Genomic DNA, 24,531 nt, shown 5'->3' on the forward strand with positions numbered 1-24,531 from the left:
AGCCCCACCCCCTGCGCCCGCTCCCACTCCTGATTGGCTGGTCCGGCCGAAGGCGACCCGGCGGTCCCCCGGCCCGCGTCTCAGCTATAAAGGCGGCGGACACATGCCTGCGGCGGCGAAGCTCGGGCAGCAGCGGCGCTCGCCCGCTCTCAGACCCCGCGGCGCCCCCGTTACTCCTTGCCCCCGAGCGCTCCGACTCCACCATGCCTCGGGGCTTCCTGGTAAAGCGAACTAAACGGACAGGCGGCTCGTACCGAGTGCGCCTAGCAGAGCGGGTCTTCCCCCTGCTGGGGCCCCAGGGGGCGCCGCCCTTTCCCGAGGAGGCTTCCAGTGCCCCTCAGCCCGGTGCGGAGCGGGCGGGACCCCCAACTCCGGAGGAGGAAGCGGCCCGCGAACTGTCGGGGTCGTCCTGTTGGGCGGCTGGGGTGAGCCCAGGGGCGGGCGGGCGGGAAGGCGCGGAGTGGAGGGCGGATGGCCGGGAGGGTCCCGGGCCCAGCCCCAGCCCCACGAAGCCGACGGGCGCGGACCTGCGCCGGGCGTTCTTGGAGCGCTGCCTCAGCTCGCCGGTCTCCGCTGAGTCCTTCCCCGGGGGCACCGCCACCGTGGCCGCTTTCTCCTGCTCGGTGGCGCCAGCAGTAGCACCGACCTCGCGGGAGCAGTTCCTGCTGCCGCTCCGGGCACCGTTCCCGGACCCCGCGCTCCATCCGGACCCCGCGCCCCTCGCGGCCTCCCTGCACGGCCTGAAGCGGGCCACCGGCGGCGAGCGCTGCGCCAAGGCACCTCCGGCCTGCGCGTCTGGGCCCGCGGCCGCCGGGGTCAAGAAGCCAAAGGCCATGAGGAAGTTGAGCTTCGCCGATGAAGTCACCACGTCCCCTGTGCTGGGCCTGAAGATCAAGGAGGAGGAGCCCGGAGCGCCGTCCCGGGGCCTGGGGGGCAGCCGCACGCCGCTGGGGGAGTTCATCTGCCAGCTGTGCAAGGAGCAGTACGCGGACCCCTTCGCGCTGGCTCAGCACCGCTGCTCCCGCATCGTGCGCGTCGAGTACCGCTGTCCCGAGTGCGACAAGGTCTTCAGCTGCCCTGCGAACCTCGCCTCCCATCGCCGCTGGCACAAGCCGCGTCCCGCAGCGGCCAATGCCGCCACAGTCTCCTCAGCCGACGGGAAGCTGCCCCCTTCGTCGATCTCGTCCTCCCCGGATTCCGGGGCTGTTGCTGCACCTTTCCTGGCGGAGGGGAAGGAGAACAGCCGGGCAGAGAGAACTGCGGATCAGCACCCGCAGGCCGGGGACAGCTCCGGGGCGGAGCAGCACCGGGACAGCGCCCCATCACAAGGCCTCCAGGTGTCGTCCCGCCCCGAGCCTTCGCCGCCTCAGGTCCCTTATACGGCGGGGGTGTTGGGGCGCCGGGTGCCTGAGCCGGGCGGGGTCAGTGCTGCCGGGGGACCCGAGATCTTCGTGTGCCCATATTGCCACAAAAAGTTCCGTCGCCAAGCCTATCTGCGCAAGCACCTGGCCACTCACGAGGTGGGCTCGGCCCGCGCGCTTGCCCCGGGCTTTGGCTCCGAACGCGCCGCCGCACTCGCCTTCGCTTGCCCGCTGTGCGGGGCGCGCTTCCCGTCGGCGGACATCAGGGACAAGCACCGGCTGTGGCATGCGGTCCGCGAGGAGCTGCTCCTGCCCGCTCTGGCCGGGGCGCCCCCTGAAGCACCGGGCCCAGGAGGGGCGTCCGACGGGAGTGCTCAGCAAATTTTCTCGTGCAAGCACTGCCCGTCCACTTTTTTTAGCTCCCCGGGCCTGACCCGGCACATCAATAAGTGTCACCCCTCAGAAAGTCGGCAGGTACTGCTGCTGCAGATGCCACTGCGGCCGGGCTGTTGAGGGCGAAAGACGAAGAGGATCGTGAGGGTGGCCTTGGAGCAAACAGCTCATGGGAATTTCTGTGGGGCTTTCTTCAACTTGCAAGGTTACCCTTTTTCCTTCCTTTATTTTCTCTCCTAAAACTCCCAGTAGTCAACGTGCCGCCAGGGGAGCGGGCAGCGAAATGTAAAATCCCTCTCTAGAGCAGGTATGTATATGGTATAAACGTTCTCGGTCAAGAATGATCAGCTTTAAATCCTTCTCACTTTCCCCACGAAAATAGGATTCCCCCTGCTCCCACCAAACTCTGGAGACCCCAAAGAATCCTATATGACTTGTAATTCCTATGGAAAGTCGCAGTGAATGCGTGCATGTCTCTGTCTACAAAGGATTCTAGCTACCAAAAGTGGTAGTTTTTTTCTCTCTTCTTCCTCTTGTCATCGCAGGCGCCTGTGTAGTTTCTGTCTCAATAGGGTCAGATATCTTGCATTGTATATTCTGTGAATTAAAAGTTATGTGATTGGTGCCAAACTTACGTCGGGTGGGTGGGAAATACAAGACCTGTGTCTGTGGGCAGGAAATGTTAAGATGTTTGCGCGCTTTTGGGTGATATGAGAAATCTCCTTGTAAACTTTCCTTTTCTCAATTATTAAGTCCACTCTTAAGCTAGTGTTTGGAGGTGGGGAATAGCATCTCTTTACTGGAAGGAGTTGAGACACCCCCCAAATTCTCACCTCTAGCTCTCGTGTGCAGTATTCAGGAAGATACTTTAAATCTTTCTTTAAATAGCTTTTGGGAAACATAGAACTCATTTCCTGAAGTTTGACTGTTTTAGTAAGGTTTCATCCAAATTAACGCTTCTGTTGTAATCATAATGTGTATTATATATGACACTATGTTCAGCTTAAGGAAGATGTTAATACTTCTAATCCGCTATGGAAATGAATGGCAATTCATTCAATATTTTCTTTTCAGCTGCTACCTGGTTTTGAATTTTTTTGTATTACCATAGTTAGCATACATTCTGTACCTATGCCCTAATAGCCAGTTTGGGACACTGGCTGAATATTGCTTGACAGATAGCCCATATTTGTAAGATGCTTACCACCAAATAAATGTACATAGCTGGTGCTTTGTTGTGTTCTGTGTTTGTCTTAAGAATCCCATTGAACACAGCCTATTTTCAAAAGCCACACTTCTTATCTCCCCAAAGCCAGTATCCTGCTTTATAATCTTAGTGACCCATTTAGACAGAAGAAATTATATTTTGTAAATGAATGTAATGGTGCAGAAATAAAATGGGAAACTTTCCTTATAGAGTATATATACTATGAAGTATGGCTGCATAGACTGAGCTCCAAAAGGCAAAGAATATGTACTATTCTTTAAATATTAAAGATACTTTACCACTCAAAAATGTCAACAGAAAATATATTTTAAATATTTTCTTCTTTTTCAAAAAGCTAGTGAATAGTTTATCTGAACATGAATAAAATGTTAACTGTGCTAATCAACTTCCGTATTTTTAAGTTGGTATTTTCACTCCATTTTGTTACATATCACCAAACCATTAGCTGTTTATTTTTTTAAGAATGAAAGCACTATAGAAATGCGTAAATAGTTACTTTATCTTTTCTGCAATTCTTCACCTTGGTTGTGGGAAACTGTCTATATTGTTTAATCTTGTTCCCAGGGACTCTCTATCCATGTTTATCCTTTATATAAGCTTTCACGGGACTTTTTAAGTTTATTTTCTACATAGTTTCATAGGAATTTGTTTTTATTTATAAGGCGATCCAAAATTTAAGTGCACAGGAACTCTGAAAGCCTGCTATGGAAACTGTCTGTAAAAAGTTTTGTTCCTGAATGTATATTACCAAAAAAAGTAAAATTTAACAGGTCAAAGAAGCATGAGGGTGAGATAAATTGATGCTTTAACCAAGTGCATTGGGGGAAGTTTCTGGTGAGCCCTTATGAAGGTGAAAATTTTCCTGTAGTTTTAATGACTGTGGCAGGATCTCTGAGAAATAAGGTGGGGTATATCCTGAGAAGGGAATTAAAATTCATTTTTCATGATGAGCTAAGATAACCTAGGTTTATGCTTTATATCTCTCCATTAATCATACAGCCCTGCTTAAGTCTGAAAAAATATAAAAGACAAAATACAAAAAGACAAATCAACACTCATGGACACGAAATGATAAGAATACTTTTATTGTATTATTAAATACCATCTTTTTTCCACTGTTACAAATTTGTAGATACTACATGAATGATGATACATAATTTATATTTTATAGTTTGCCAGTATGATGTATTTACACATGCAGTTAGTACCAATGTCATGCTACATTTCCTTAGGAGATGCCCGTTCAAAACAAAAGGTGAGCAAAATGTGAGCAGCTTATCTACTGTAGGAAAATACTTCTGGAGGGTGGAATGTATACCAACCCGCACGTGCAAGTTCAGTATTAACAATATTAGATTAATTTAGACTCCTGGGTCATGTTCCCTTTTCTTTGACAATAATACACACAATTTAAGCCACACACTTATGTCAGAAAAGTTTTCTCCTTCTTTTCTTTTTTCCTACCCGCCCCACCCCATTCCTCCCTTTTTCGTACTTAAGAAAGAACACAGATATACCAGGATCCAGCAGCCAATAAGGGGCCACAATCTCAAAACAGAAATGGCATTTAAAACAGTGATACCATTTAAAAAGCAAAACATTAGAAAAATATTTGGAAGCTAAACATGAATCAAAGTTCAGCACAGTGATTTTTCTGGTTTTTAGATATGTCATGGCATCACCTGCACAGCCAAGAAATGAGACATTGCTTTGGGAAGAAAAAGTTAATGCTAAAATTATTTCAGCTGGAACTTGAGATACTAAAAGACCATTTATTTTAAGTGGTTTATTTTGATAACATAAATAATCCATACACATCCTGTGTATTAACAGATCTGCAACTATTGCTACAACTTTACAAATGCTTAAATTTAAAGATGTACATTTATTTAAAAAATTATATATTTACTGAGCCATGAAGTTGTAATGGGGCACGATAAATAAAATAATGAGACTATCTGTCCAATTATATTTCGTCTCAAAGTTAATTACGAAATTAAAAGTCAAACTACTTAGACATAATTATCTAGGGAAGGTAAAGGGTGTAGAATAAAACTCCCCACCCCCCCGCCCCCCATATGGCAGCTTGGAGTGTGGGGGGAAAACCAACCGAATAAACAACCCAAATCTAAAATACTAAGTTACAAGTTATTTAAATCCAGTGTTTTCTAAAATAAATGTTCAGGAAGGAACATGCATGTTGTTATGGCAAACACGAAGCCTGAAAGGGTTAACGCTATGTTCATGCTAAGGTGGCTACTGCTGAACACTGCTGGGCTGCTGTCTCCTTAGGATTTATTGGCTGAGCCAGAGGAACGACGCAGCTTCATGGACATGCGGCTTTTGCTAGTTCGAGGAGACATTGGTGAGGCCAGGTCAGCCCCGTCTACCTGCGTTGCTGTGGGAGTTTCACTGGGTAGAATCTCTGGGTAGGAGCCTGTGGGAAACAGCAAGAGATTAGTGCAAGTCATCCAGCCACTCATCCTGTAAGAAATAACTTTTCTGCTACAGATCTGCAGCATGGATCCCAACCCTTAGTGAGGTCTTTTGAGAGGAAAGAGCAAGCCCCAAACTTGCTTGTTACGACAGTGATCTGGTGGCTCATGTCATCATATTAGCAAGAAAGCACCAATCATTATTTCCAGAGCCAGAACCAACCAGAGAGCTCCCCAGAAAAAGCAATGGGAAGCAAAATCTTTGGGACAGAAAGGACAGGGATCCAAAGCACGATTAGCATGCACGTTAAGGGCTTAAGAAGCAGGTGAGAAGGACCAATTCCTATCTCTAGGGTACAGGGTATAACCAAGAAAAGGGCCTTCATTGCTCAAACTTGAAAACAAAACAGCACCAAACGTTTCCAAAGAGGAACTTAGCAGTATGAGACCATTATACGTGCTAGGTAGTTAAATACGCTTTTAAGAAGGAGCCAGATAAATTCCCTGGAGAAGGAGGAGGACAAGAGCTCTCGTCTGAAAGTCAGTCAAAAAAGACAAACCGATCTCTCAAAGTGTCTCAACTTAGAATTGACAAGCAATGCTTTTGTTTTCTTAAACTTTCGCAGTTACACTCTCCAGTCATAGCAAGTAGATAACCAGTAGAATTAGTAAGATATAAAAATTTGAAAGAAACAAAACAAGTTGAAATTGGAAAATTCTTCATATCATTTATTTACAGAGTAGTTCTTCACCTCTGTACTTTACTTCTGAGTTATGATTCTCTAATTCACAGCAATACTACAGAACTTTGCACACTGTAGGCTCTCAAATATTTCATGAATAAGAAATTACATTAAAAATTAAAAACCGTTCAAAAAAACAAAAAGTCTGAAAATATAACAGAATAACAAAATTTTTAAAATTCTGTATATTTTGAGACATTTTAATCCAGATTTCCTTGGTCTTATATACATAAGAATTATCTTTACGAGTGTCACAAACAAAGACATGTCACACAGGTTGCAGGCTTAAACTTACACAGCTCCTAACTCTGTAGGGAAACTTTTGGCATATTTGTTAGCCAGTGTAGCACCACACTGACACTTTGAGCTTGGGAATACTTATACAACTATTTCCATATAATGAAACATTTGGCTTAAACTGAAGTTATGAATATTTATAAGGAAACATAAAACTGTCCAATAAGGGGTACAGATCCTACTGAGATGTCTTAGGAAATTAAGAATGTATCTCTGTAGAACACTTAAAAGTTTTTAAGGCCAAATATAATACTTAAGAACAAACATATATTGTCAAGGAAAAAACATTTTATCACTAATCCTAATCCAGGTAAATTGCCCTCCTTTTCAAAGTAACTTCTCCAACATTCTCTTTTCTAATTGAAATGAGGTTGACCTTCAAAATACAAGAAGGACATATATTTCTGTCCACCTTTACTCTTCCTGAAGATCTGAGTTGGTTCATACTGGTCCCATACTGGAAAACCTAGAGGAGAATATGAATCCACGGACCTTTTTAGGGAAGCACTGCAGATGGATGGCAGAAGGAAGGTGAAGAGCAGTAGCTCATGCTTTGCTGGTAATGCATACTATTCCCGGCCAATCATGAGAGGCCTTCCCATGGCTGTTTACCTTGAGATGGCCAATGTTTTCTAGTGGAGGTTTTGGGAGGAAGAGAACTATCACTGCATTTCTTTCTTTGTTGTGAATGAAGAAATGGAGTAGCGAGCAGAAGTGAGAAAACAAAAGAGAAGATAGATAACAGATATGAGCGACTAAGTGCAGAATTTTACAGGTGTTAACAGAGGAGCAGAGAAGACAGTAATCAGGTTTTTATTATGAAATACGATTGGGCATGCAATGCATTAGGGTGATGAGGTTTCACAATGGACAAATGCTTTGTAAATTCAAATGTTATACTTACCCACTAACAAAACAAGTTCAAACAGGAGAAAAGAAAAGAAAAAAAAGTCTATGAGAGATTCTTTAAACATCTACCTTTTAAAGTGTTCACTGTACTGGTGGCATCACTCAGTCATAAAATCTCTAGGGCTGTACTGTCCAACATGGTAGCCACAGCCACATCACAGTTAATTAAATTAAAATTAAATACTATAATAAATGCAAAAAATTTATAAATAAATGCAAAAAATAAAATTAAATAAAAATTAAAAATTTGGCTCCTTGGTGCACTAGCCACATTTAAATTGTTTAGCAGTCACATGTGGTTAGTGGCAACCATACTGGACAGTGCAGATATAGAACATTTCCATCATCATAGAAAGTTTTATTACAGAACACTGCTTTAGAGTACGCCAAATTCAAAGAATATTTTCCTCAAAAACAGCAATTCCTCTATGTCTCCCTTACTGCCTTCAAGGTGAAACCCCCTTTCAGTCAACTGAGTCAAATCAGGCTTTTTAGTGTGTGTGGTATACAGCACCGCCTCATGTTTCAGCAAATGATGTTTGTGATAAATACTCAGCATACCCAACCTCTATGAATAATTTATGGTGGATAGATCTCAATTTTAGATTTAAAGAATAATGTGATACTTACACTTCATTTCACATCCTATTCTGCCTAAGTATTGATTTATATCACCTGAGTCATAAAGAATATTGATTTATTTATTTCTATTGATAATATATCCTCTCAAGTATAAAGTTTAAAAAGTATGGGCTCCTATGTTTTACATACAGTATCTATTAATAGCATTTTTACAGTACTCACACAGACTGTTGTCTGTATCTTGATGGAATAATAAATTGATTCATATATTGTACATTGATTACAATGAGCTATTATTACAAATAACATGATGAATATGACTTTGAGGATCTATAAAGATTGTAAAAGGGAACTCAATGCATTGTTATTTATTGTGGCTTTGATTATACTGGTTGCTGACAGGTATGACCACTTTAAAACTGCTAAAGTTACTGGACCTACTAAATATAGCCTTTAAAAATATGGTGACTTTGAAAGCAATTCTAATTAACATTGAACTAAGAGGCAGCATCATCTTAGAAAGAGCATGGGTTAGACAGACCCATGACAAGTTTGTCATGTTACTAGATGCTGGATATTGGGCAAACTAACCTGAGACAGTTTTCTTATTTGTAAAACAGAGACAATACTAGTTATTTTGCAAAGTTGTGGGGAATGAATGCCTACATATGCAAAGATCCTGGCACATAGCAGGTATACAATAAGTGTAGCTATATAATAAAACTACAATAAGAGCAAACATTAATAGACTTTAGATCAAAAAAGATGAGGATTAGAAAAGAAGGGATAGAAACTAGAAATATTTTTGAAGAAAATGACCACTTACAAAACATCAATTGTTAAAATGCGGAGAACACAACGTAACTGTTTAGTTTGGGGGAAAATAAAGAATATCCACTTTTATGTTAATATTCCTATAAAACATAACCTTACATTAAAGGACAGATTACCCAAATAATCTTACTGCTTTAATATTGTTAAAGGAGTTGATAAGTGATTAAGATTAGTGTGGATGCACCACTGAATGTCATAAAGTAACACACAATTTAAAATAAGATAGTACAGAAACACAGGCAAACATGAGGTTTCAAGATATTCAAGAACTACCATTATTGCAGACTTAGAACAGTCAGTCTAAGCTTGTCATATTTTATCTCCTTACAAATGGGAAAACTGGGTTTAGGATAGATTAATTCATTTGAGTTCATGCAGATAAGAAATAGCAGAGCTAGAATTTAAATCCAGATCAGTCTGATTCCAAAGCCCATAGTTCTCCCACGGCAACCTTAAAACGATACTAAAAATAAATAAATAATAAAAAAATGATTTTTCAATGGGTGGAAAAGTAGAGCCTTCAAAATAAAAATTTTTAACAATTTCTAATTTGCAAATATGACAGGTTACTGGGCAATTTCTCTCCTCTCTCAATATCAAGAAGGGACTGAAAATATTTAGACTAAAGGAGTAATTATAATACTTCGAGTACTCTGAAGTCAGACTCTGACTTTACCAGGTGACTGTTGGTAAGGTTTTTTGTTTTTGTCTCATAGAATTGCCATGAAAATTCAGTGAGAGAATGCATGTACAGTACTTAGCACACTGCCTGGCACTCAGTAATCGCTCAATTATTATTTTCATTACACAAATTTTACATCTGAATGAATGCTCTATATGAAAACTGAGCCTAGTAATTATTGTTATAAAAGGTTAATGGACTTTATTTAAGATTAATATTATTTGCTTCTTGGTCAACAACATACAAGCCAAATTTCTAAGTTTAAAATACTGAGAAGAGAACACATTTGGCTGCTTATAATTTCAGGCTAACCTAGTGATAAATAAATATGATTATTTATTTTTAAAAACATTTGATTTTAAAAACACAGTAAACAAACTTATAGCTTATATGTTGAAGGAAACATTTTCTACTGGCACTTACAAATAATATTTAGGATATATATAAAATAACTATCTTCTGAAGAGCTACAATCTTTTCTTCCAGATCATTTCAAAGCCTGGGAAAAGGAGAAAAGTTTAATGGCTAAATTTTGATGATTCATTCCATTCAAAGATTCAAAGAGATGGGCCTGACAATCATAATACTATCTCATCTACATGTGGCATACAGATTTTGTGAATTAACAGCAAAACTGAGGTTAGAATTAAGGAAGATTAGACACTACTCTAGGTCTTCAAAATCACTCTGTTAGATTATCTCTTATTTTGATGGCATAGAAATATTTGAATCTTATTACTAATTTTTAGAAGATTAACTTAGGAACCTATACGTTTTCTAAAGGTAATTATACAAAGTGGTATGTATGTATACGTATATTTATGTATGTATACAGAGGACCCTTGAATGTAGGGGCTAGGGGCGCCAACCCTCTATATAATGTGCCTATAACTTATAGTCAGCCCTCCATACATGCAGTTCCTCCCTATAGGTGGTTCTGGTTCCTCTGTATCTATGGTTCCGCATCCACGGATTCAACCAATCTCAAATTGTGTAGTACTGTAATGTATACTGTTGAAAAAAAAATGCATGTTTAAGTAGACCTGTGCAGTTCAAACCCATGTTGTTCAAGGGTCAACTGTACATGTATATGCATATGTGTGTATATATATGTATATGTATATACATGTGCATATATAGAGGGAGTCAAATACCAATCACCCCTTTAATTTTTAAAGTATTGATACTAAAATCTCTAACTTAATTTGTAGAGGAAACAAATCCAAAGAGAGGTATGTACTAGCTCAACTAATAGAGTATTAGCAGTAATTCTAGATATGCTACATAATAGGCATTGAAAAATACTTATGGCTGATGATAGTAAAAAGACATAATACTGGAAAAAAACTGGGTGTATTTTATATATATATATATATTTTTTTTGTTGTTGTTGTTGTTGCTATACATACATTTTCTCTGTTGCGGGCAGCACACACATTTGTGCTGGTCCTGAAGGCTCGCTGCACTGTTCAGGGTGTCACCACCCCTTACTGTTGGCTGCTCTTAAGTGTGGTGTGCATAGACCAGGCTTCCTCCTCAACAGCTGTCTTTTCCCTTTTTCCAAAATTGCTGTGTCTGGCTCTGCACATTCCTTTTCCTCCTCTTCCCCCTTTTTTTTTTTTAAATTAATTTTTATTGGAGTATAGTTGCTTTACAATGTTGTGTACGTTTCTACTGTACAGCAAAATGCATCAGCTATGCATGTACATATATCCCCCCTATTTTTTGGATTTCCTTCCCATTTAGGTCACCACAGTGCATTAAGTAGAGTTCCCTGTGCTGTACAGTATACGTTCTCATTAGTTATCTATTTTATACATAGCATCAATAGTTTATATATGTCAATCCCAATCTCCCAATTCCTTCCACCCCGCCCCTTTCCCCCTTGGTATCCACACATTTGTTCTATGTGTGTATTTTTAATAAGAAAGATAACTTAATATTTACTGTGCACTTGTAGTAAAACAGGATCCTGTTTCTTCTTGTTGGCATTCTAGATTTTTCTTTTATTTAAAAAAAAAAAAGATTTGGAGGGGGAGGAAAAAAAACAACTTGATTTGAAAAGACAATGTGACATTAGGGAAAAATATCTAGATTTTGTACTGCCAATATAATCTGGCCAAGAAGAGGAGTAATTTCATTTTAAAGTTTAGAGTCGGAGGAGTGGTGTTCATGAATGTTAAAAAAGAAGGTCACAGTAAAACTTTTGATATTTTCCACACACCTGCCTGACAAAGATAAAGGGATTTTTTTTCCTGTAATTTTTTTTTTAAATAAAGGACATGAAAAATCTAATAATGTTTTAATGTAGTTATGGAAGATCAACAAAGTGTGACATCACGATATCTCCCTCAGTGACCTTAGGGATAAAAATAATTTCCCTTAAGTATCAGTCTACTGCCACAGACAGAGTCCATTTTGAGAAAATACAGTTATGAAATTTATGGATCAACTATGATATACCAAAAATGTTTTTCGTATCTATTTAAATACTAAAAATTATCTAGAAAAATCCCCATTGGAGTTCAATGTCATCACAGTTGATACATTACTGTTAACCAGGAAGTAGGTTTTAAATAAGCTTGAGCCAAGTTAAGTTTTAAGCCAAACTTAAAACAGTATTTTTCCGCTACTCCACTGAATAGTATTATATTATAGGTTTGGTTAGAAAGAATAGATTATATCCGTTATATGATTATTGTACTGGTATTCCTTTAAAATGTAATTTCAATTTATTGCATTAGTATTGATTAGTATTAGTTTATATGGATGGGGTATGCATGGGATATCTAAAGTTGATTCTCAATTGCGGTTGATTCTCGATTACAAGTTAAAAGGAAATGGGGGAAGAACAAAGAGTGTTTTGTTTGACACTTTGTCTTACCTTCAGATAAACAGAACTGATATTTAATGTTCTAAATCTCAATGGGGCAAATCAATTTTATCATCATGTTAAAAAGTAATAATGAACCTAAAAATCCTCACACTATTATGTAATTTTTGCAAACCATAAGTCAGGTCCATATGGCTATTACACGGCCTATTTCATGTCTTCTCTCTCAACTCTGACTTACAACTTTAAAGGGACTTCTACATTTATGGGTTGGTTTGTGACAGGAAAATCAAAATCTGAGATGACTGGGAATAAAAAATCATTCTTCAGATATCATAATGTTTTTGCTACTGTAAAGGAGTAAATATTTCCTTTTTATATTATTGTGCTGAATTGAAAACCACTGATAAAAATTTTTATCTTTTGTAACTATTAAAGTCTGCAAAAAACCCATAAAAATGTATTAAGTAATACTGGAAAAGTTATTTACAGTGTTTAAAAACACCTTTTAAAAAATTCAAGTGCATGTTTCTAACAGTTCCTAAAGGCAAAGACAATTTAAAAAAATTAACCAAAGAGCCTTGACTTGGCTGCTGTATCATTCTTTACCTAATGTCTCAGAAAGTGAGAATACTACTTACTTCCCATGTTATACATCTGGCCAAATGTGCAGGATAACATGCAACATATAAGAAGAACATTAAGAAGAGGAATATGAAGGACTCCAGCTAGTAAACAGCTACAACATGAAAACTGACAGCCTTTATAAATTTAAGGGGAAAAGTTAGTCTGAACGTGGCCTTATTATCAATATTTTTCATTTGTGAAATTTATGGCTCAACTCTATGTATGGGACACAAAAGTGTTATTCATGTCTATTTTAATAATGTCTGATATTTTATCAGATATTCTCTATTATTTAAAAATGAAATGTCCAGGTATACTTAACTAGTTTTTATTTTGTTGTTCATTGATTTATTTTTAGTATCTTTCTCTTACCATCTTTCTTATGCCGAGCTGAGTAATTTTAGATAGTGTCAACCCAGTCTAATATAATTTTCTCTTTGCTAGGTCTTTTATATAATTAATTGAAAGGGCTCCAAGTTTTTTTGTAAAATTATTTTTATAATGGCCAATTAAACGGTGACAGGAATGGAAGCTTTAATTTCATCGACTTTGAGAATTACAGTAATTTTTTTTGCAAGCAAATTAGGCCAGTAAAGGAGTACTGTGCCTCTTAAACTACTTAATATAAAGAAAACTTATACAATATGAAGAGAATCTGAAGGCTTATTATGATGAACTTCAAGTATATTGTATTCTCTTTTCCTGCTTCCCTTGAACATCATTAAAACAGTCATCTTTGTATTGCAGGTGCCTAGTATGGTGTGAGGCACACAACAGAATAACTATTTGATGAGTTAAGATACCCAATAACAATGCAACACATTACAAAATACAAAGACACACCATTTCAGTTCAGTAGTACTACATTTTCATGCTGAGAAACAAAAAGGTCAATACAACTAGGTGTAACTAACTTCAACCAAGGGTTCTATTATTAGTTATTTTTATCCCAGAACCAGTGTTAGTGTTTCATGCAGACCTAAGTTAGTAAGTATAATTCTGGAAGAAATTTAGTGACAATTTCTGAAATGTTTAGTATGAACCAGGGCAGTGTTAAGTTTGCTTATTAACTGAGTTACAAGCTTAGTGCTTGCTAATTTTTAAAAAAGGAAATGGGGGAAGAACAAAGGGTGTTTTGTTTGACACTTTGTCTTACCTTCAGATAAACAGAACTGATATTTAATGATCTAAAGAGGGAAAATAAAATAAATGAAACAATCATAAGGAGTGCAAAGTATTACAGAATAGGAAGGCCATGAGTAATTTATTTTCTTACTGATTTCTTCAAAATTAGTTAATTGTAAAAATGCAGTACCCTCTTATAATCTTTAAATATTACAAAATAATTTACTCTGCTAAGTACTTCTAAATCTAGACCAATTATTTTAACTTTATTTGTAAAATTAGAGATGATAAGGCAATATTCTTGGCCATAAAATTTGATCCTCTGAAGTTGAGAGTGCCTGCTCAACTTGTATTTCTTTTGCAGATACTTCAGTAACGATTCCGTGAAACACAATAGTTACTGCCCATTAGCTCAGATAAAATGTAGTGTCTGTGCTTTTATGAAGACTGTTGACTTTTAAAGGAACTGTATTTAGGTAAAAGAAAGTATCAATCAAATTTACAGGCCAAATATGAAAATAATGATGAAGAATATTTATATTTCAATGACTGGAAGTTTATTCAAGCAAGTTTTCCATGATTTTAAGAGTTTTTTAGAACAAAAGGGTATTGCATTTCAAGTTCCAATAATGAACAGTAACTAATACTTGCTTTTAATCTTACCGGCATCAGATGGTAAATGATGGTAGGGAGCTGGAGAAAAAACCTGTGCTGCAAAATCTTCAAATGTCGTTGGTTCTAAATGGTGCTGGACAATCGTTTGCAGATATCGCGCTCTCTCCTCATAGCTGATTTCCTTCAGTTAAGGATGAACGTAAATGCAGCATACATTGGGAAAGAACAGATCGCATCAAAAAGGGCTACTATCACTGCTAAGCCATTACTTCTTAATAAATATAATTATTCATTAACTATTCTTGCGTATCATTAAAAGTACGGCTTTTTAAAGAGAAAAAAATGTAGCTTTTAACATAAGTTTACTCTTCAGGATACCACTATACCTGGCAGCTTAACAGGAAGACATTTATTAGAAAATAATTAATAGTAAACTGTTGGAAGAAAGAAAGGTAACAGTTTACTTGGGAAAGGATTCAACTGCTATCAGGTCAGCCTAGGGCTCATCTTATCTTGTTAATCAGCTTCAATCTGCAGATGTACTCTGAAAAGCCATGCGATAAATATTATAATGCTTAAAATACTATGTCTGAAATTCTGTTTTTCATTTGTAATAATTTATTGTGAAAAATTCCTGCATATCATCTTTTTCTAAAATCCCTGCATTTTCCCAACAATTGTTCTCATTTTGAATGGAAGACTACTGTTGCTGTAATCCTTGAACTTAACTCCATGCAGTTAAGATAAATACACAGTTGAATCTGTATGTCAGGAAAAAATACCTAGTCAATTATAACACTGAAACAAGCAGGAATATTTGCAGAGAGTCCACAGGACTCCTACATACTGTCTAACAAAGCATCTACAGGGCACTGACACTGACAGAAAAATACTGTACTTCCCTTTCACCACATTTTCTTCTCTGATATTATTGACAAGCAACCAGTACCTTGAAGTGTTGTTGCTTTTGAACAACCCACTCCAGGCTTCCTGTTTCAGCAGGCCTGATTGTGCTGTTAGCACAGAGAGGGCGAGAAAGAGAGAGAATATTTCTGTTGCTCACGAAAGCAACTATGGAAATGGCTGTCAAAATGTAGAGCAGCAGGCAGCAACATACAATTATCAGGAAAAACTCACATGCTGACTTCATGTCGTATAGTTCCTGAACTGAGAAATCAGTTAACCTTTCTTCTACAACTTTTAAAAGTTTTCCAGCTGTACTCAGTGTGCTATGTTGATAGGCTTTACCTAAGACATTTAACTAAGTGTAAAGGATAATAAAAATTTGCTTATTGGTTCTTCTTTATTCATTGAATTTTCCCCAAAACCTATTTTAATATTTTACCCTCAAAATTCATTATTCTCTCTCTTTTTAAAATTGCAATTCAATTGTTGTAGTCCTTTAGTTCCAGAGATTGTAGACCGAGTCTACAATCAAGACCAAGAAAAAATTTTGAGAGGAAGATAATTTAAAATGTTAAATCAGTGGGAGATACCATAGCCAGTTACATTTACAAAAGATTATTGATTGAGAAAAAAAAAGAGTTAAAGGTAAGTCTATATTCATTATGCACTTGACTTAGACTGTGATGTCTTTTGCCACCTAAATGACTTGAGTAACCTCTTCTTATACTACAATTTATTTTATGTATCAAATATTGAAATAATCTTAATTTCAGTTCCTGGCAATCCATTATTTTCAATTCTGGGGTTGAACTTCAAAAGAATTTTACTCCTGAAATGGGTAGCAACAGGACAAGATGCTATATTGAAAGGATTTTATGGAAGGATCATATAGACGTTTTTGAGTGTTAACACAGAAAAGTAATATAGCACACTTTTAAAAGAGGGTATATGGTTGTAAATGAAAGGGGATGAAACTGATGGTTCAATCTAAATAATACCACATATCTCACAACTTGTTGGAAAGTACTTTTTTCATTGGGGGAGATTCACAGCTGCCGAATTTTCTGCAGTTAATAGAGTCCTTTGATTCACAGCAGTGCCCCTTGTACAAAAAATACTGGCCTTTGTGTATTACCAGAAACTAATTTTCTATTTGGCTGAAAAGGGAAAAATGGGGTTATTGCTTCTCCCTCCTACAGAGCTTTTCATTATGCCTGATGCACTCAACTTCTAAGCTCTTCTGAGAAAAAAAATAACTGAAGAGGCAAGAGGTAGAAAAATGAGCTTGTTAGCACATTAGAAGTGAAGCATCTTGGTGGGCCCTAGAAATTCCCAGTGGTGTGTTAACTTATCACTCTGTGCATGCTGGCACTGATAGTCTCCCAATTGATCACTCTCTTTTCGCACCAAAGGTGCTGCCAGGAAGCAAAGGCTGAAGGCCCACAGGAGAACAGTCTGCTATCAAAACAAGCTGTTTTTAAAAGTCTGCTTGAATGGGTAAAATGCTTCATGAAAAGTAGGGTGGAGACACCTACCTGCTTCTAAAATGCTCTACTTTCAGAGGGCCTATAAATGAAATATTTTACTTTACCTTATTATATTTAGAGTTTACACAAAAATTAGGCAGAGAGAAAGCAAATTTAATATTTCTAAAGCAAGGAGATTATTAGAGCAAGAAATGAATATCTAGAGAAGATACATTTATTTTTTATTTAAAAAAAATTTTTTAACATCTTTATTAGAGTATAATTGCTTTACATCGTTGTGTTAGTTTCTGCTGTATAACAAAGTGAATCAGCTATACATATACATATATCCCCATATCCCCTCCCTCTTGTGTCTCCCTCCCACCCTCCCTCTCCCACCCCTCTAGGTGGTCACAAAGCACCAAGCTGATCTTCCTGTGCTATGCGGCTGCTTCCCACTAGCTATCTATTTTACATTTGGTAGTGTATATATATGTCAATGCCACTCTCTCATGTCGTCCCAGCTTACCTTTCCTCCTCCCTGTGTCCTCAAGTCCATTCTCTACGTCTGCATCTTTATTCCTGTCCTGCCCCTAGGTTCTTAAGGATACATTCTGAAGTGTAATTCTATTTCACTATACAAAAGGAGATTCATAAATCTCTGAAGAAACCCTAATATATAAAGCTATAGAAACTATAATTATCTAGACATAATGTATTCATTTTGTATAAAAACACATGATGTATTTAATAAAACTGCAAAAAAATCATAATTGGAGAAAATGATGCTTTCTAAAACAATTTTTTAAAGTTGAAGTATAGGTGGCAGAGTGAAGGAAAACAATCATTAATGGTTGAATTTAAATGAAAAACTGCAACGGTTATCACAAATTAGGCAGTCCACTGTCTGAAGTTTCCTTCTGGGGGATTATTTTCAGAAAATACTGTTAGCTTAGTAAATTATTATAGACTACAGTAACTCACCTTCTAAAAGCTAAATATTCTAATTTTCCAAGTGTGATGTAGTCAAATAAATAAACAACAATATGAAAGCAACCCAATATACAGTACTTACATCTTTTCCCCTTTTACTTTGGAAAACATATATTAAGGAGATAAAATGAACTCTAAGTACTTCAGCAATAGTCCTGAGTCCACAAACAAGGTTTTTTGCGATTGAGATGAGGATAAAGTTCCAAACAGTGATGTTAACATCTGCAATGGTAACCATAGTCCAAAGTAGTTAACTCCTATATCTGCTTACAATATGTTAGACACTTATTCCTTAAAAGGCAGCTCTCTAGGGAAGAGTTATTAGTACCTATAAATTGAGTGGCATACGCAAACTTGATGGCTAATAACAACAGGATAGCTCAAGCTATTTTCCTACTGTGATTGTGTGTTGCCACTGGCATTGAAATTAAAAAAATTGAAATGGGTGAAATCATAAAAAGGTGATGGTAAACTTACAAATTCAGAACAAAATTTAAAGTACAAGTCTAAGTTGAATTAAGACGGTTTTTGTTGCAAATCTAAAACAACCCAAGCCAAAACTAGAATAAAAAGCCATTTGATAAAGGAGACTTTTAGCTGGTAGGAATCTTTAATACAGAACTAGCCAATCAAAAGAAATAACACACAGGTGCTGCAATCACAGCAATATAATTATCCACTAATCCTCCTTCCTTCTACTTTCCTGTAAAAATAGAAATGGGGGGAAGGAATATTACCATTCTAAAAATAAGAAAAGGGAACTAAATGATTTTTATAGTATAAATAAATAGTTTAAACCCAATCTGTACTTCATTAATATGAAGTTAATATCAGTATTCAAGTAACTACTTTTGATTTTAAACTTATCATATGAAATAATAATGGCCCCCTGTCACTGTGTCAAGACCAGCTGTTATGAAACTAGGGTTCAGTTTCAGCCCACTCCTGGAAAGAGATGCATGAATTCTCTGTGCCACAGTTTCTCTGAATGTTAAATGGGGATCCCCCCACCTGCTCCTATTTATGTCATAGGGCTGATGAAGATAAAGGATATAAATATAAAGTAACCCAAAAGTCCCCCTACATCTGTGATGAAAATAGTTATTTTGACCTTTGACTCAAGTCTTTGTAAATAGCAGGTGCTGTCTCTACTAGGACAATTTTCAGTATCAGTTTAAGAAATATACCTGTGTTCATGTGCAAGAACTCTGATAATCTTTCTTGTTTATGTTATGTACAAGAGGAACTTTTGACTTATTCTGGTAAGAGAAAACTCTGATTTCTCATGAGAAAAAACACAAAATGAAGAAAAGAGACTGCAGACAGTTAATTAGAAACACTTTTTTCAACTTGACTAATGTATAGGGAGAACAGATAAAAGGTAGATTTGGTTTTTAAAGAAGCAACAACCCTTCATTCGCCAAAATAATTTTCTTAATAATACAATGTAATTTTGAACTGCTTTTGCTGTCAGAAAAGGCAAAACTTTCAGTTTTGTGATCATTAATTCCATGGCACGCCCAGGAGGTTGTATAAATACTTAGGTCCAATGTAATTTGTGACTGGTCTCAAAGAAATAGAAATTTGTGTGTGTGTAAGTATGTGTACATGTATGTATATGTTTGTATATATGTATGTTGTACATAGCAAGAATCAATATAAAGTATAATTTTTCACAAAAAGGAGTTACGAAAATTACAGACAGACGACAAAGGCATATCATTGCTTAATTAATTTCCTCTTAAATTCAGGTTTAATGTTTTCTTTCCTAAACAAGAAAAGAAAAAGCTACTGGCTCCTTTTTAAGTAAAGGCAAAGCAGGAAGTGTCTATACCTGTGCTCAATAGCATAGCCTCAGGGATTTAGGGCCCATTCTGAAATTCCTAATTTAGTAAGCACTTGCCCACACTCATATTAATGTGGTTTCTTTGCCGTTTTAGCAGTCAGGAATTTCATCTCCCTTCTCTGTATACAAAATTCCAAAAACAGTAATTGCAGGAAGAGAAAGAGTTTTACCTATTAAAAATTTCTTGCAAGTACTACTTACGATATTTACAAAGTTTGTAAGATGGTTGGTAGTTTGAAATTGGCTATGGTGGGAGTTTTCACATCATAGAACTCAAAAAAATGCCACAAATCGAGGCCTCCTCCTGCTCTCCAGAGCCAGTTGTTAAGCATCAAGTGTGCCTCATTCCTCACGCTTGTTCTCCTAATAAACTAGTGGGAGACTAATGTCTGAGGGCGGAGGCCATGCCTTTTTATCTTTATATCTCTAGCGCCTAGCACAGGGCCTAGCAGCACTCAATGATTGTTTATAAATTATAGAATGAATGAATAAAGTTGGTTTGGTAGTTGATTAGGAGAGCCTATTATGCAGACAGCCCCCTTCCTCTAATCTCAGTTTGGCTCCCCAGAGACAAAGCCCTTTGGGGCAAATACAGTTGGGACTCTCCTAGGATTGAATTTGGAGAGAGAGTCTGGTTCCACCCCTACCCTTAATCTTGCTGACCTTCTCCAGAAGAAGAAAAAGTGAGTAAAGCACAATGTATACATATGTAAGGTGTAACATTAAAAGAAAACTGATATCAATTTCTTAAAAAATTATAATAATTGCCTACAGAAGAAATTCTGTAAATGTTGAAAGTAATTACAACTCATTACAATTTAGCATTGAAACAAACATTTTGCCCCATTGGTTGTGATAATTTTAGTTAGAATTAGAGGACGGATACAACAATGATCTACAAACATTAATGTCAGGAAACTTAGCAAAATCAGCAAAATGTTTATTCAGCAATAAGCCTTGCCTCGAAGGAGAATATAAAGATTCGCTCAGAAAAACAAAGCTGCTGACCAGTAGAGTTCGGACTAGAACCTTGGTCATTTAACAGTCCAGTGCTCTTTCTACAGACAATCTCAATGATCTGGATTTTAGATGGGAAAAAAAAAAGTATAAAAGGGATTTTAGTCAGCTCAAGGGCGGCCAACACAATGACTACTAGCTTAAGTTCTATGATTGATTGGCAATTTTTCAAAAATGTTTTATACTAGAATATCATATGTAGTATAGTAATCAAAATCCATGGCATGATCTAAAATAAAAAACAGAGAAAATAAAAAAACCACATTTGACTTTTTAGTTCTAAAAGGCCTTGAAGTATCTTCAAACATTCTGAGGCAGTATCATTACACAGGGTCTTGAAAACATAATGAAAAATAAGAATTTTATTGAGATATAGAATATGGGTAGATATATTTTGCAAGTACATCTGCAGGATCTAATAATAATTATCAGGAGTAAAGTGGCATACTTCCCTGAAATATACAGGGCAATTAAGTATCCCATGGACTAAAAGGCACTGCTCATTTATAAAAGTAAACTATATTGCTTACTTTATAAAGAAGATCTAGTAAATTAATTAATACTCCATTTCTTTCCTACAGTAGCTAATTTCTTTAAGAAACATGCAGTCTAGTTCATATGCAGTAAAAATAAAATTCCCCTAAATAAATAGCATGAATCTTGGAATTATTTGTACTATGTTATTAGAAATTCTGAAAATCTGCAACAGGTTATGACCAATTATTGTGTATGATTTTTATGATGCTTTATATTAATGAAATTCTTTAGTAGTTGATACTATCTACACTATGAAGGAAAAGCTGTGATTTGTCAGAGTAGACAAAGCTGGGCTTTAATCCATCCTTTTAAGCATGCTGCCAAGTCTATATTGTTTTCACTGCGTCTCAATTAGGAGACAGGCAGGACACCTGGTACTTCTTTATCTAAGTCCCATGGGCTGCCAGATGACTCAAAATCCATAACAGGTGCTAAGGCACTGTGAGGATAGTCCTATTATTGAAAGCTGGAGCTGTATAAAATTTGGACCATATATAATTGCTCATAAATCAGTCAATTACTAAATGAAAACATTAAGTAAAAAGTTGATAAGCCCAATTCTAACAAACTTCATGTAAATACATTTAAAAAGATTAACCTTAAATAAATAGGATTAAAAATTTAAACCTACCTAAAGGTTCTGAAAATCCTTCCTGATTTAATAATCTAATAATCATTGGCAGTTTCTAAAAAGGACTAACATGATTATCAAATATGTGTATCTATTACACTTTCATGAAAGTTGTATGAAACAAAACATCTAAAAGAAAAACTAAGTTACCTGGATTTCAAATTTAATGAAATTAAAATTTTGTGCTCTCCTTCTTGGTAAGATCTGCTTGAAAATATTACCATTAAGTAATAATGAGACTTTCATAGTCAACAGAGAACTGCTTCAAAATTACTAGTATTACAGTAAGAGTTTAAAAAATATTGGGGGGGAGACTAGGAACAATCACTGTGTTGTTCCTCTTAGGAACAAAAATTTCAGTACATTAAGTTGAGGAAATGAATGTCTGTGTTTGGACTAAATACTAAACTTGGGTTCTGTGAGAAGACTGCAAAAAGGGAAAAAATAACTAAGTGAAATTTTACAGTGTACAATTACTTAAGTGTTATCTCTACCTAAATGTGCACTAACTTAATTAAGATTTTGTTTAAATGCTATAATTATCAGGAGTACAAAACAAGTGATTTATTATCATGGTAGTAGTTACAAAGTACAGCAAACTGTCATTTAAGACAGTGTCATAGCATCTATGATAAACAGTATATTGGCTTAAACTAATGCACTATATGCCCCCAGGGAATAATAGGCTCAGAGACTGGACTTTAACATTAAAATCTACCCATTAATCTTGACTTAACTACAATCTATTCTGCAGTAAAAGGAAGAATGGGCATTCAATGAATTACTGTTTTTGAAATATTGCACTGGTGCCCATTTACTAAAATAATTTAAGGGGACATGAAGAGATGCAATACTAGTAAATCTTACAGACTGTTACTAATTTTATAAAACATGCATTTGATTTTCCCTCAGTTTAGCAAGAACACCCCATTTTTTAAAATCTATAGATTAAAAAATTTTTCTTAAAATATTTCTCCCTGATCCTTTGAAAGGACATGTTGCATAAATTACAATACTGCAGTATAATTTAGTCAACTTAAGTTCTGCTGAAAAAAAGAATCATCTATGGAAATATACTGTGGGGTCAGGATCCTGGGGGCTGAAAAAGCTTTAATTTTTTTTAAGTTGTAGATCATTGTTTCTTTGCATCAGAATCTCCAACTGCTTGATTAGACTGACCAGAAGAAATTGGAAAGGCCCAGAGTAGTGTTTATACAAATATCACAGCATACAATGCCTCACATAACAAAGAAACAACACTCACATCTAAAAAAGATATCCAAAATAGAATTCAAGGAGAGAAAGACAATTATGAGTGACTGAAATAGGCATTACCTATTGATTTAAATGATAAATCCAGTATTTAACCTTAAGATTTGCTTAGTGGATTATTTTAGCATTTGCGATTGTTATGCATAAAATTAATTTACATTTCTATATTAATATTGCTTATATGTATTCAGACGATATTTGGGAATTCTAAAAAACACAGCGTAAGCCAAATCTGTCTCTAACCTTATCTGATATATAAAATGTGCTGGTTTTAATCCACTTTCCCTTATTTTAAATTTCTATCAAGATTACAAAACATTACTTTCATTTCATTTAAAGGTAAAAATATCATGAAGCAAACCGACTTTTGCTCTGCTATAATCTGGTGGGCTGAAAATAGATAATGGCATGTTAACAAGGAATTACTACAGGTGGTTGCTTAAATATATTAATTTGCTTTCTTTTTGATAGTAGGTATGTGCTAAATAAAAGTCAACACCCTTATCAAAAGAATAAGTAAATGTAGAAACATCAGTTCTACAACAGCTATTTTTGCTTCTTCTCTTTTCTGAACAGCAATTAGTAAAGCAACCCCTTCCCCTCCTCCCTAGTGCCGTCAAGCTGTTCAGAGCAGTTTGCAACTCGACAATGGTACCATTGTGAATGCTCTCTGGGCTTCCTTCCCACAGAGAGTTAAATGGGCAGTTCCTGCTGCCCATGATTGGTGTCCAGTGAAATAATACTCAAGAGCCAGGTTTTATCAGCTTCACGCCAAAGAAGTGAAGCCAGGGAACCCAAGCCTTCATATCATACTGGACCATATGCCAACCCTGATGGCCCCAAAGGTTTATCACTAAGAATCAGGATCCATCATGTCCCTTGTGAAATTTCACTTCGCATACCTTATGTGAAATGCAAAGCTTCACTAAAAACCGAACCTTCTTTGCAATTGGCATGAACAGATGGACGGTAACAGTGGTTTGGCAAGCAAAAGTTAAGATTTAAATAGGCTATATTCTAGCGTTTGAGAGGAAAAGCAGTTACAAGAAAATGGGGAGATTTGTGATCCATAGTTTAATTTTAATTCCATTATTGAGTTATTAAAAATTCAATAGCAAAATCCCGTATATTTAGTAAAAGGAAAATAATAGATTAAAAGCACTGCAATTCCTATGTTAAACAAGGTTAGAGTAATTTCA

At 36.9% G+C, this 24,531-nt stretch overlaps 2 protein-coding genes across 7 annotated transcripts in view; one reads left to right on the plus strand and one right to left on the minus strand.

Annotated features, from left to right (window-relative positions):
- The first annotated feature begins 203 nt into the window (after positions 1 to 203).
- Positions 204 to 1,874, plus strand: INSM2 (INSM transcriptional repressor 2). The gene has a single exon (XM_059915665.1). It carries the CDS (start codon positions 204 to 206, stop codon positions 1,872 to 1,874), a length of 1,671 nt encoding a protein of 556 aa, XP_059771648.1.
- A 2,216-nt stretch (positions 1,875 to 4,090) lies between these two features.
- RALGAPA1 (Ral GTPase activating protein catalytic subunit alpha 1) overlaps positions 4,091 to 24,531 on the minus strand; it is a 226,179-nt gene continuing 205,738 nt past the window's right edge. For 4 of the 6 annotated variants that reach the window (XM_059914119.1, XM_059914115.1, XM_059914118.1 and 1 more), the window contains 2 exons: positions 14,713 to 14,837; positions 4,091 to 5,419 (listed from right to left, as the gene is read on the minus strand). In XM_059914119.1, coding sequence (XP_059770102.1) covers positions 5,271 to 5,419; positions 14,713 to 14,837 — 274 coding nt within the window. In that variant the 3' untranslated portion in view covers positions 4,091 to 5,270. Of the gene's footprint in view, positions 5,420 to 7,069; positions 7,135 to 14,080; positions 14,112 to 14,712; positions 14,838 to 24,531 lie in introns of all 6 variants that reach the window. The other 2 variants (XR_009500898.1, XM_059914117.1) reach the window with 2 other exon arrangements.

Source organism: Balaenoptera ricei, chromosome 2 (assembly GCF_028023285.1).
Source record: "Balaenoptera ricei isolate mBalRic1 chromosome 2, mBalRic1.hap2, whole genome shotgun sequence".
Taxonomy (NCBI): domain Eukaryota; kingdom Metazoa; phylum Chordata; class Mammalia; order Artiodactyla; family Balaenopteridae; genus Balaenoptera; species Balaenoptera ricei.